Source organism: Falco punctatus, assembly GCF_963210335.1.
Source record: "Falco punctatus genome assembly, chromosome: 8".
Taxonomy (NCBI): domain Eukaryota; kingdom Metazoa; phylum Chordata; class Aves; order Falconiformes; family Falconidae; genus Falco; species Falco punctatus.
In genome coordinates, this window is record NC_137588.1 from 23,613,154 (window position 1) to 23,627,685 (window position 14,532).

Here is a 14,532-nt window from a genome sequence, read left to right on the forward strand (position 1 = left end):
ACCACATGAAAAGCACAACTTTAAATGATTTATGAATATATGCATCTATAACATCAAATGTACACTTTCTAATAGTATACATATAAAAGGCATAGAGACACCAGACATATGCATACCTGTATATATGTTCTCATATATACATATGTTATGTTCACTGAACTCTGCTGTGTATTTTACACAAACACAGCCTCATTGTATGAAAGCTAATGCAATATTGTTTTCTTAATAGAGAGATGTAGGTATGAAAGAGTCTCCAAACATGTATATCTAAGCATCCTGACCATTTCAATAGTACAAAATACAAGCAAGTGTTCATCAAGACTAACTTTCAGACTTGATGATTTCCTAATTTTCTTTATCTTTATATAAAAGCCTAGCAAGAATGACTGACAGGACAGAAAGAAGTACACAAATGCAATTCCTCTATATTTTTATTGTTTCTCCCTTTGAATTATTGATGTTGCCAGTAGTCACTTGTCAAGAAAACAAATCAAGATACATATACTATAGTATTGCGCTTCTGCATGTTTGTAAACTGTTTGCTCTGCATAACGCTTATATTTCAAGCAAAAGCAAAAAAAGTAGAATGTAAAATAAATAATTTTCCTAATTTTTTAATAGTAAAGACATAAAGAATAATGAACGTTCAACATAAAAATAGTACAGAAAGAGAGCTTGTAGACCTCTTTGAGTCAATTATACCCTACAGAACGATCTGCACACTTGGGAGCTGAGAAACATAAGTAGACATATGCAACACAGCATCTTGTGAGGTGGTACAGTACTCACAGCCCAGTTTGGTCTCTGATAACAACCAATTTCTGAATTCCTCTCCTCCCTCCTCTCCTCCCTCCTAATACAGATTCTTTGTTTTGTATGAGAAGTTGTGCTGATCACTGGTATTTTATGACCTACATTATTACCCTCTGGGTAGCAGAATGATAGTGCCAAACTAATTATTGCATTGTCTAATTTTAAATCCAGGTCTAGCGAGATTAACAACTTGCACATTAATTCTGAGCATCAACAGTGCACCTAACATAATACAGTTTTAAATGAAAGAAGCCTGCTCTGAAAACTTTTATATACTTTCATCTGGATCATCAGCTACAGTAAATTACTATAGCTCCATTGACTTCAATGGAATTATGCCAATTTTCCCAACTGGATGATTTGGCCTTTTTTTTTTTTTTTTTTTTAATTTAGGAAATGTTTCTGGTTTGAGCCACGTGAATGTCAGAGGGGAAAACACTGATTTTACTTATAAACGTAAGATCTCATCTATGTAAGCCCAGAACATGTCTGTTACACTCAGCGGATTAATTCCAGATTTTCATCCCTGTCAATGAGATCAAAATTGGCTTGGAATGTGCTTTGGGTTCCTTGACATCCCCCTCCCCCAACACAAACACTCTCAGTATAGAGATTTTCCAGTTCTTTCTAATTAAAATAATAAAAAGAAAGACAGAGAAAGAAGGACATTCACAGTCATGGAAAGTGTGAAAACTGCTCTGTAGATAGGTAGAAAACCAGACTTGGCAGTGTGTCCTTACTTGCTGTTTCACCCTGTTAATTTTTGTGAAGAAACTTATGTGTTGGAAAAATATAGAAGCTCCCTATATCTGAATACTGTCAACAGTCAGGCAAATTTAGATCTAAAATGTAGCTTTTGATCCTAAAAATATATTTATTTCATGTTATTGAAGGGTGAAACAGGCCCTGGAGATGTGCTGAACTATGTCCATTTAGCCAGAAAATTAAATAATTGTGTAGCACAGTGAGTATAAAGTTTCATTTTAGATTGAAAAGCTGTGACTGAACTGAAAAGATTCTTAGACTATTTTTCTGTCATTTCAGTTGCTTGGAAAAAAAGAAATGTCATCAGCAATCCCCCTTCCCACCTCTTCAGCATAATAACTGGCAGAAAACATTTAATAAAAACATTTAATTCAGAGCATTAGATCTCCAGAATCAGAATCCTAGATACCCAAGGTTGTGGTACTAATGGTATCCTCTGTGTGGCTCCTGAAGGGCTATGTTGACCCCCATGATAATACCGTACAGTACTTTGACTCATGTTTAATTCTGATTAAGTTGTGCAATTGTATCAATTTAAGGTCAAGGTCTTGAATAAATTCTTTTGTGAGAACTATTAGCAGGTCTTTTAAAATTAAAAAGACCCATGTGTCTAATGGTCTTATGAGAATAGAATTACAAACGATGATCTTTAAAATAAATTGTAATTTTATGGATACTTATTAAGAGAATTTATTGTATTGGTAATTTGCTATATTGTAAGTACTGCTGCCAGTTTTGTGACTTGTAACAGAAGAAAAGAATGCAGCAGCTACTTACTACTGTAGTTTTATCCTTGCCTTTGGTACTGTTGATTTGAAGGGGGGAGAAGGTTTCTACAGAATATTTAAGGTTTGTGATCTCTTACTGTGCAGTAAGGGTGACCTGCAAGTTGTCATGCTCTGGCCCTGATCCAGCAAAGCACTTAAGTGTGTGCTTAACTTTGAGCAGTCAGCTTCCATTTACTGTAATGTGATTACTCATGTGCACAAAATTAAGCACATGCTTAAGTGCTTTGTTGATTGCAGCCAATGCTGTGCATTTAGCAAATTTGAGCTTTCTAAGGAAGTTAGAAGAAGAAAATAAAAGTTAGCAAGATTTAGTTATTACATTACAGGCAGTGGGGAAGGATGCCCTCATCAATAGCATCAAACCCAACTGTATTAATTTACTAACTTCTTTGTCTTCTAAGTGAGACACTATATTTCTTACAATAGAAGAATGTCATATGTAGAATAGCTGTGTTGCTCAGATGATCTGAATAGAGATGTTTGAATAGTTTTCTTTTTCTTCTTCAAAAATGTATGGTATGCTTTTCTGGTGTTGGAGCTTTTGCATGTTGGAAAGGTATTTTATTTTGAGTATTTGATTAAGTCTCATAAACATGACATTCTTAAAGATCAGCCCCTAGCAAGAATAGTTTAAAATGTCTCACTTGTTTGAAAAACTTTAGAGCTGACTGTACAGATAGATTGATAATGTTGTTTCATGACTTAAATACACCCGTCTCAACACTAAAGACAATGTATAAACCAATAAGAACCATAAACATTGTCTTAATTTTACTACAAAAAGAATTTTATTCTGTGCTTAGAGCAAGATATTTGTCTAAGAGTAAAGGAACTTTTACTCATCAAAAGAGAAAAAGTGGGTAAAAGCCTGTTCCTAAAGCAACAGTAAATAAAGCCCTGTGGATATTTTATTAGATGTGCAGATCCTATAGCATGTAATCTGTTAAGTAAACTTTTTTCTGTGCGTAGGTGCAATTTTGAGCAATTCCCGTGTTCTGCTAAATGTTTTTCTTTCCTTTGATTCCAAAGTTAATTCCATTCATTTGTAGGGTAAATGAGAGATATTATAATGTGCATTTGGAGATGAGATAATAAATGTTTCTGAGAAGAGCATATAAAGTGCTTAGAAAAAGCACTTGGAGGACAAAATTACAATTTTGTAAGCATACCATTGTTTAATTTTCACCACTCCTTTTCCTACAAAAAGTGATAATTTCTTTCTAGGTACCAACTAAATTAAGTCATTAATTATTAAGCATTAAGTAAAATACATTTTTGTTATTGGTAATCATTAATTGTAGGCTCTTACAGTGGGATACTTAGAGTCAAGGTTTCATTGCAAGAACCTTTTTCCAGTTGCTTGTAACTTTGTCAAACATAAACCACTGGGCAGCAATTTTCATGCCAAATGTCTGCCTTGGGCTATTTTTTCAAAACTTTCAGCAAATATGGTCAGCTGTTTCTCAGAATGCACTGAGGGAAAATCTATTTTGCTCATGTTAGGAAATTTTTGAAATATTTTGTTGACTACTTGCTTGTAGTGGGACTCAGCTTAGGAAGGGATATTCCTCTTTCACCAGCCTATGAAGGTCTTCCTCAGTCTGGAGAAATCTGATCTTCTGTAAAATTGTTTGCATATTTCACTTACCAGCTTCTTCAAAGATTCTGTCTGCAGTGGATGTATTCTTTCCTGGGGCTTGCAGATCTGAGCAGGACTTGCTCTCAGATTTCTCTTTTCAATTGCCAGTGGTGTTAAATACAAAGAGAATAAAGGTGTCTATCAGATGTTCTTGGCCTTCTTCCTGCAAATCACCAGACAACATGGAATAAGAAGCAGCTTGACTGGAATTCAGAAAAGGGAGACCATCAAGGAAGGGGATAAAAAACCAAAGGAAAACGTGTTCGGGCACTGGAAAAATGCACAAGTCAAAGGTCAAAAGATGCGATGATGGTTGTGGACAAGGACTTATGAATGAGACTGGCACTAGACAGGGGGGCAAATGGGAAGGATTGTGATTGAGGCCTGGAATCAGGGAAGGAATGAGAAAGGTGCTAGCACCAAGGCAAAGATAGTACTTGTAAGGGAAAAAAGGAGTTAGAGACAGAAAAAAAGAAATGTGTTTGTCATTCCTGTGCCTTAGTATTCTGTTGTCACTGTCACATGTCTCTGAATCCTACTGGCCTCATGTGGGCACCTCATCCTCCTCTAATTCAAATGAGGAGAGGTAATTTTAAGTGAGGAGAACAAGTTATTATTGTGTTTGTTAAGGTAAATGACAGGGATTAGTGTGTTTCTTATCCAGTTAATGAACAACACAGTGAAAAATAAAAGAAGATGGAGAACAAAACCCCTAAAACCATTCAACTCCTTCCTACAGTTCCCCAAGAGGGACTTTATGTATTAAAGTTTGCTTTTAAAAACATGGACAAATTGTATTAAAAATGCATTTGCTACCAAAGTAAAAATATTAAGCACTCAAAATTCAAGAAACACCAGAAGGCATAGGTCTCGTCAGATGTTTATGTGACAACCAACTATATATTGTTCTGTTATACAGGGCACTTGCTAAATGAATATTTTTGTTGGATATTGTGAACAATTTCTCCTTTAGGACTAAAATGGAAAATGGAAATTACTTCAGAGACCAATAGTTTTTTGATGCCAAAAGCATCAAATATTCAGCGAGATTGTAGAGAATGACCAATAAAGGGTTTTGGCTAGAAATCTCACAGAAATCAAGGTGATCCTTTCCCCATTCCACAGAAGCAGGCACAAACAGACAAGACAACAAAAATATCGGAAACGCAATCTTTAGAAAACCCCAGAATCTAACCCAAAGTGGTTACAAGTTGTAAAAGTTACCAGTTTTTACATCAGCCCAGCAAAGATGCAAAAAGTGCCCCTACAGATAGATGTAGTCTGTATATAAAGTTTTTCTTTCTGACACAGGCAGGAATTACATTAAATATGACCTTTAGTCAAGTGATGTTTTGTGATACTAGGTACTGCCCAGCACCTAAGCCATCATTCTGTGTGCTAAACAAGTCCAGGAAGACATTATGTGTTTCTGGTTTAGTCTCTGACCTAGGGCTTGGACCTGTTTGAAGCTTCAGTCCAACTGTGCAGAACAGTGGTGCAGCTAAAAGGGAGGATTTCATCCCTTCCAATCTCCTGGGAAGAACATGGAAGCAACAAGTAATATTAATACTTGGAATGCATTTCCCTCTCTGTGCTTGACCATTGCCCCACTGTTTGCTATGGGGCTTGTTTAGAGCATTCATTCAACTCAGTGTTGGTTGCCTGTATGCAAGAAAGAGACAATTCTGATCTGTATTTATCAATACTTTAAGGACCACAGAGGTGTCATTGCCTCTTGGAGTCTCAGCTCAGGCAAGCCAAAGCAGTCACTGCACTCATGCTGACACACAAAAAAGTGGTCCTGAAAGGTAGTAAGTGAACCTTAGCTACAGAGACTGAGGTTTCTGTGACTAAGCACTCCAGTGAGAGAGAGAAGGGGTAGCATTTCCCACCCAATAAGGGAGGCCCATGATGGTCTGTCCTGCCACACACATTCTGGAAATGTCCCAGCATGTGGCATCTGGAGCCACCTCAGCTGCTCGATGGGGATCCAGGTGGTATGAATATCTGATTTGAGTTGCCAGAGCTCTTAAACAGGTTGTGCTCCTAACAAAGGAAGAAAGTAGTCTGTATTCACCAATGATCACAATTCCAAAAAAAAGGCACTTGAAGGCTGTTTATTGCAGCACATCGTAGCAGACGACTATAGCGGCAGTTGCCACATGTGAGGTCTGAGAGTTGGAGACTGAAGGGATTCCCCAGCACAGAGGGAGGAAGGCAGGCAGGAGGCCCTGCCCTGGAGGTCTGTACTGCCAGCACACAAGGGGAGCACAGATGCTGCCAAACTGTCAGCATCAAAAGAACTCTGGCATTGTCTGCCACTTTGAAAACTTGCTCCCATTTACAAATGAAATCCGTGTAATTAATGTAAAGGCACTAAAGGCTATTTCACAGACCACCGTTGTTTTTATTATAGCTTTTAAAAACCTTTACTAGATATACTAAGTGGTAACTGCAAAGTCCACATGCATCACATGAGCATCCCTGGGAGAACGCTTGCAGTAGCATAGTTAGATGTTCTTGTTCTTTGTTTTCTGGGATTTTTGTTTCTTTTGTTTTGTTTTCACAATTCAAATGGTTTAAATGTTACTAATCTAGATTTGCTGAAAAGCTCTGTGAACTTTCACGGAGCCTGGTCTGAGTTTGGAGTTTGTAACAAAACCTGAAACCAGGCGGGTTTCATGTGGTTTTGAATTTCATTGTGAACGTTTCACCTAGATGTTGAAATAGGCTCAAAGTAACATTCCCATTTTGAAAGTCTGTGAGAATTTCCCATTCAAAAGGATCAGGACTGTTTGGTGGCATTTTAAACAAAGAGTGGAATTCATCCATGTACAGATGAGCTGAACAAGGCCTTCACTTCAGCCTAATTCAAACCTCAAAATAAGGACTTAATATGGTACATAAGCCTTATGCTGACCTGCACAGAGGTGAATGTCGACCCATACAAACATACACTGCATATCTACTGTTTCAAGTCAGGCTATTTTAATGTGGCATGAGAAGCCTGAAGGGAAGAAAAATACAGGTATATAAAATGAAAATACTGAGGTTAATACAATACTAAGACTGATAAATATATTCTCCACTGGTCAAAAAATTTCAAAAGCTCTGGTGCTCGTCTAATAATACCTTATGATAGTTGCCATTGTTTTCCTGCATCTACAAGTCATGGAGCTCTGTAGTTGTGTAAGAAACTCATCTTTCGCTTGAGAGAAAAAGTGCATAGTGCCACGGGAGAAGGAATCCAGATGTATGAAAAGGAAAGACAAAAAGAGTCATTTTTGTGTTTAATGATATGATTTTTAGACCAAGCTCATGACCTTGAGACCTTGACTTCTTATTTGCAGTGCTTGGTGCTGGCAACACTAGCAGAGGCAATATGCTGTGTTGCAGATTTCAGCATCGGAGATTACTAAGTGTAATATGTATAGTTTGGTCAAATTAGTGAACAACATAAGCTACTGACACGCTGCCTGCATTTGGAACAGTCGTCTGCCTGCATTAATGCCAAAGCTGCCACTTAATATCCAGTAGCTCTTGTAGAAAGGACAACGGGTGGCTATCTGCACACGTAATGGGCTGATCCAGGCTACAGGCCCATTGCTTATAGTCACCCAGTGCTGAGGGCAGGGAAAAGGTGACTTCTATAGACTTCTGTTGCAAGTTCTAACATCCAGTTAAACTGTTTCTACATGTATGTTTCGTTTTCATTCGGGCATGACGGGAAGCACAAGCAGTTTCGCTAGTGTAAGCTGTATCTGCTCCAGAACCAACTTCCTTGCTTCAAAACACCTTGTTATTCCACTAGCAGTGCTCTCCTTACGTAGCAGCACCGGCGTTAGCACTAGCGTTACCCCTAGATGCCCAAGCAAGCTAGGAACACCTTCTGTATCCTTAACAAGCCAAAGTTTGTCTAGCCATTTTGCTCTGTCCTTTTATTTCCAGTCTCTCTAGGCACAGCTTTGTTACCCAGAGGGCTCAGGCCTCCCAAAAGAGTCTTCAGCTGGTGAAAATAATTTTGGGTTGACCAAATCACTTCATGGACCACATCAATCCGACAGGCCTTGCTCTCCTCTCTTTTCCATTACCTGGTAAGATAGGGACTGGCTGACAGCTCACAGTAGCTCCTGCTGGCAGCTACTTGTGAGTTTTATTTCGGCCTACTGTATTACTGAAAAGGAAAACGGCCAGGAAAACAGCCCATTCCTGCTCCCTCCAGATGCTAACCCCCTGGCACTGGTCTCCTCTGCCTCCTCCAGAGCCCATAGTCCCACTGCATCTTCCTGTTTTCCTAGAAAAATGTAATCCATCTCTTCCACATCCAGGATGGACAAACAGCCCTTCCAAGCTGGCCTTAACTCCTCAGCAGGGCTGGGAAGGGAGGAAGCTAAACCGCTCTGGGAGGGACCCCGAGCCAGAGCTCGAGCAGCCTCTGGACAGCGTGGCTTCTTCCCCCCTAAAAGAAATGGTAAAGATGCTCTGATCGCCTCATCAGGTGTAAAACCAGGAACGCAAGTCCGTCCCGTGGGAAGCCCCTGGCTCCCCTCTCCGCAGCTGCGGCAGCGGGAAGGCAGGCGCGGGCGTGCGGAGGGAGCAGGGTGCCCGTGAGACCGGCACGGCGGGTCGGCCACGCTGGAGAAAGACCTGTTTGCGAGAGGCAGCATTACCGGTGTACGAGAGGGAGGGCCCAATTTGTGCTGTGTGGCCACTTTATGCCTTCCCTGCCAGCATAAAGAGGCTGTAAAGGCCGTCTAACGGCCCCCCGGGGAATCCCTCTTATGCAAGGGGAGTCCCCGGCAGCTGTGGGCCGGGGTAGCTGGCTCCCTGCCATCCCCCGCCGAGCCGGGGCTGGGGAAGTGCGGGTAGAGGGAGGTGTGGCTGCCGGGGCCCCTCAGCCATTGCCGGCTACCGGGAATGCCTCGCCGCGGCTGCTAGCGGCCAGGCTCCGGCGGGCAGCGGCCGGCGCTCCCCGGGAGCCAGCGCCGGCGCGGGGCACGTCTGCGGGGCGCTGGCCGCCGCCCGGGCCGGGACGAGCCCGCCGGCGCGCGGGGCACTTCCACTCCGGCCATTTTCCTCAGGCGGCGGCGGCCAGTGAGCCCCGGCACCGGCCGCCCGGAGACGCGGCGCGGAAGCCGACCGGCGAGGGAAGCCGCGCAGGCCGCCGCCGGCCGAGCCGGGACGCTCCCCGGCCCCGGGCGGGGAAGCGCGGGGCGGCCGCGGCGGAGCGGAGAGGGGGCGGCCGCGGCCGGGGGAACCTTCGCGTCGGCTCCCTGCCCCGCGGGTGCGGGCCGCCGCTAGGCCCCGGCCCTCCCCCGCCGCCCCGCGCCGCGGAGCGCCGCCGCGCCCGGGAGGGAGCCCGGCCGCCGCCGCCGAGGGGGCCCGTGCCCCGTCCCGCCGCCCCGGGGAGCGGGAGCGGGGCCGCGGCGCGAGCGCCCCGCTGCCCCCCGCGGGAAGCGGCGGCCCCGGCGCGCAGTGCCGCGGAGCGCCCCCGCCCCCCGCGCCGCTCCCCCTTTGAAAACTGATCTTTGGCTCTTCGCGTGAAAGTGATTTGAATTTGGCTCGGCGGCGCTCTGCGCAGGCGTCCAGCTGCTGGCATGCTGGCTCCTTGCAAAGCAGCTGTTTTGGGTTTGAAATTCCAACATGGCAGAGGCTGCAGTCAGTCTTCCCTTCAAAAACTTGGAATGATTTCAAATCATAGGCACCTTCACTTAACCCGAGCCCCCATTCATCAGCAAACACAGCGGATCGATGCTACTCTAACCTATCGGGTTGTTGTACCAAATCTCCAGGTAAGAGAATCTTTCTCGCGCCCCCCCCCCTCCCCCCCCCCCCCCCCCCCAGTCTTTCTACCATCGTTTGAAATTTTATTTAATCTTAAAGCTCTGCGAAAGAGCCGCGTGGGGTTTTTTGGGGTTTTTTTTGTTTTGTTTTTTGTTGCTGTTTTTTTTTTTTTTAATCGCCTGCTCGTGCCCTAAATATTTTGCCTAATTTGCAGTCGTTTTCTGATACTAAACACTCCGCTCTGCTTTCCTAATCGTAGTCTGGAAAGTACAGATATACAATCGCAGTGCATGGTTTTTCTTCCTTGATCGTTGCCAACAATAGTAGGCAGATTAAGAGTTCGCGATTGCAAGCTCCCTCCCCACCTCCTCCTCCTCCTCCTCCTAATTGGATTTATTTTTAAGTTGCATTGAAAACAATAAACTGCAGGTAACGCGGGGCTGGACTTTGAGGCAACTAACTTCTGAGCAAATAAGTGGAAATAATCTCACAAAACAAAAGTTAGGTTAAAATTGCTGTGGCTTGACTGGGGGGGGGGGGGAGGCACGGATATGTCAGAGGAGCTGTTGCAGTGAAATGTAAGCACATCATCTTGGAGGGGGTACAGCGTGGTGGGCGTATTGTTGGCTCGGAAGGGAGAGAAAGATGTATAATTTAATGGTATATACAATCCACTGATCCTATTACTATCCTCCCTGGAGCTCTTGTTAGTTTCAATGGGAGTGAGTGAAATTGACATGGACTTGCATTCCTGGTCATGTGCTTTTTTTCCCCCCTTTCTTTCTTCTCTTGTGATCTGAGATCCCCTTTTTGTTGATGTTGCTTTCCCACTTAATTATATGCATGTAGGTTAAATGAATACCTGACGAAAGGGCCCACGTTTCAAGGCAGTGACATTTGATAGCTGAGAGGAAAAGTGGCTTTAATGAAAAGCAACCTTTGGAATTCCTGCTTGTGAAAAATCCAATTCAGCTTTTTGTGCTGCCAGCAAGAAATGATCAGTAGCACCAGTGTTTATGGTATGTCCGTTTTGGGATCTACTTCCTTTGCATCTAAATAGCAAAGACAAATTTAAATAGCATGATAACGCACTGAGGACTCTGCATGCAAATATTTTGTAATAAATAGCTAATGTTTAATAGTATATTTTCACTTATGTATATATATAGGAGCATTTTTTTCTCTTGCTATCATTTGTTTATAATTTCTGCTTCGATTGTAGCATTAGTTTTGTCCGTTGTATTGATCTCAGTTGTAAAATCTAAAGTTGCATGTTACTAGCAGTGCACTATATACACCACTGAACTCCAGTGGTATGTAATTTAGAAAAACTCAGTGGCCGGAGAAGGCAAAAACGTGTAGCAATGAATATATACACCTATACGTCTACATACTCGTGCATACATGCCTAAAATGCTTCTTTTCCTTGTGCAAACTAATAGTTTTTTAGTATATATTTGAACTCCAGCTGCTTTTCCCTCTCTTACTTTCAGCATAATCATCTGCTAGAGGTTTTAACTGATGTGGGGTGAGGGAATGTTTTGCATGTAAACAAACAAAATTACTGTTGTGGCCGAATGTTTAATATTGTATAATAAGTGCATTTTATGCTCAGTTTACAAGTGTCTGGTTCCCACTGCTCTGTTCTCAATGTGTAACAGAATGAAATAATCAGGTGTTGAAACTAGCTTCATTTTAACGGTCACTCTCCAGCCCCCCACGCTGCCCTCTCCTCCAAAAAAGTCAGATAAAATGGAGCATGGGGAATTTCAGTAGATCTCCTTCTGGTGCAGTAGATACACCTCTAGGTATGCAATTAAGGTTAAGGAACTAACAACAGAAGTGACTATTAGTCTGTTTTCTGCAACCAAAAAGGGGGTACGTTCACTTTTAATTGCATTTGGTAGCAACAAATAAGGATGGAGAGAGACCCTAGGAGAGAGAGTGTGTGTGCGTGCGCGTGTGTTTGGGATAAGGGGGAGGTCTGGCGTGTGTGGCTGATGATCTCTCGTAATAACATATCTGAATGCAAGAAAGAAATTGAGAGAGCAGTTGCACAACGTACACTCCTATTTTGGTGCTGTAGGTGACTATATTGCTAAACATATCCTGGGTGCTATATGATGCGAGTGATCTGATTGCGTTTTGCATGTAGAACTTGTTGACTTTGAAGCGATCAATAAGGCGACTGTTTATTTTAGATGCACATAATTTGCCCTGAGAAATGTTTTAAGGAGGAGAGTGAGCAAGAGCAGAACATTTTTTTTCTTTCTTTTTTCTCCCTTTTTTTTTTTTTTTTTTTTTTTTTCCTAGAGCTGTTGGAGCAAATGTGATTGCCAGATGGGAGATTTCCCTCTGTGATGTTAAAGCTGTAATATATATTCAGAGCAGATTGGACTGCTGCTTGTGATGAGGAGGATATTACATTTATAAATTTTAAATTGGGAATCGGACAGTATGCTGAGAGCTGAAATTGGATGGTGTGGACAGTTTGGACTGTTAAATGCTATTCCCAGATAATAATAATAATCATAGTAGCAGTAATATATATATGTATAATCAACATGATACTATTAGGCAGCTATATACATTCTATGGCACTTAAGTATATATTTCCAAATATGATTTCTCCTCACTTCCCCCCTTTCCTAAAATGTTAGGGATAGGATGTGGTTGGGAAGGGAGTTTAAAAGCCCACTGTTAGGAGAAATCAAACATAATCAGGTTCCTGTTTGAGGAAAAGTTTTGCTACAATTCTTGTTGCGGATGCACCTCTTTCTGAGTTTTTGTTTTGCCCATGTATGTGGCCTGACAGTGCCACAATCCTGAAAGGCTGGAAAGTGGGAACTAGTCACACTCCAGCAGCTCTGCTGTTGCAAATTAAAAGTGTGTTGTGGTCAGGAAATGAAAGCTACAATGTCTCTTTTGAACAAGTCGTTTATCAAGAGAAACATCTATCAAGCAGTGACTTGTCACATTGATCCTCTAAAAGTTAGGTCCGAAGTGGAAGCTGCTTTGATGTTTTTGATCCCAAATTTATAAAATTGAAAAAGCTGGAGAGAGTAGGACCGATTTGCACTTAGAAATGACCCTGCGCTGGGTGTGACAAAATCATCAAGTATCTGTGATACAGAGCTGATAAACCAAGGAGGTATCAGAGCTTCTGCCTAATTTTTATTTTCACATTGAAACTTTAGCTTTGCCACACAGGCATCTCTTTTCATACTTTTAAAGATCCTCTCAGGATGCCCGTGCTTTATTTCATCAGGGATATTTTCTTGCTTAGGAATACAGCTGTTGCTTCCAAATTGAACCTTTTTCCCTTGGTTTTGTGATAGTATTTATAGAGTTCAGTTTGAGAGGGCAAATTCAGGGGGTTTTTTTGCTCTTGTCTTCAGTCATGTTTCTTCTCTATTTGTGATCTGTTTCCACCTCTCCTCCCTGTGAAGCAAAGTTTTGTTTTGTTTTTTTTTTTTTTACTGCCAAAGTAATGTTTATTGCAAGTAAGGTACATTTGAAGGTATCTGTTTGCATAGCTTAAAACATGAGTTAAGAGTCCTGTTAAGTGTGTCTTCCCCTTCTCATCCTCTTTTTGATTCCATTTTTGACATATGAACCACACTTTCATTCTCAACAGGAGCAGTGTATTTCAAATTGAATATCAAGTCGAAATCTCAAGTAAAAAAAACCACAATAAAAACCCAAAACAAACAAAATACCAAAACAAAGTCTAAATTGATCTTTTATCTCTACTTATTTTCAAACATTTCAATTGTTCAGCAACTTTTAAGAATAGTTTTTCATTTTGCATGAAGTTTCTGTTTGGATTATCAAAGAATCCCTTTGACAGAAGAGGGTTTCGGTGTTCGTTGGGTTTTTGTTTTGTTTTCTATTCGGCTAAGGTATGAGCTAAATCATCCTTAAAGCAGGATGCTTTGACTTCTTCAGTGTCATAAATGAGACTAATATGCTTATGAATACTTGATAGGGACCCATTTGCAAATAGGCAGCAACAGCAGCGTGGTGGGAGTTTTGGTGAGTGTTATACTTGCTAATTAATCATGTTTGAAATGAAGCAATCATAGCATGGTAATAAAGGCTCATTGTTGTTTGATGTTTGTAACAGGATGTGACTCCTACACAAATCTGGTGGGTTTGGGGTTTTTGTTGCTATTTCCCCCCCTTCATAATAAGATACCTTCACTACTCAATCAAATTGTTTTCATTTATTGCAACATCTGTGGAAGCATAGGGAGTTTTGCTTCTCTTTCTAGCAGGTTTTAGAAACATGAAGACTGTATTGTTATTGTTATTTTCATTATACAGTTGATGGGAAAAAAATATAGTCTTATGTCGTTAGATGTTCTTTAAGACTTTCTTGTTAAAGCCCAAAATTATTCAGTTGTTTGTTGTTTTTTTTCCCCCCTTGGTATAAAAAGCCTACTACTCTTTTTTTGTTATAATTAATAAAATGGCGCTTCATGAACTTTTGTGCTCTATTTGCTTACGCATATGTAGTAGGGGTTGGCAACTAAAAATATATTCCAGAATACTTTGTATACTAGTCCTTTAAGAATTAAACTGTAAAACACTTGGATGGTGTTTTTGTTTCCTTGTTTTGGTTTTTAATATGGATCTGATCAGATATGGCATCTTTAGGCTTTATTGTTCACCTTTCAATTAATAACTACTGTATACAATGGAGAGAGATGTGATAATCTCTTTCAGACTGCAAAGCTTTAG

At 41.4% G+C, this 14,532-nt stretch overlaps 1 protein-coding gene across 4 annotated transcripts in view; it reads left to right on the forward strand.

Moving 5' to 3' along the window:
• Positions 1 to 6: 6 nt before the first annotated feature.
• The window catches only part of FIGN (fidgetin, microtubule severing factor), a 216,509-nt gene continuing 201,983 nt past the window's right edge, over positions 7 to 14,532 (forward strand). For 2 of the 4 annotated variants that reach the window (XM_080399118.1, XM_080399116.1), the window contains exons 1-2: positions 7 to 9,797; positions 10,639 to 10,808. Coding sequence is in view for 2 of the 4 variants with exons in the window: in XM_080399116.1 (XP_080255242.1) it covers positions 10,784 to 10,808 (25 nt within the window). In the remaining 2 variants the exon portion in view is untranslated. The other 2 variants (XM_080399121.1, XM_080399117.1) reach the window with 2 other exon arrangements.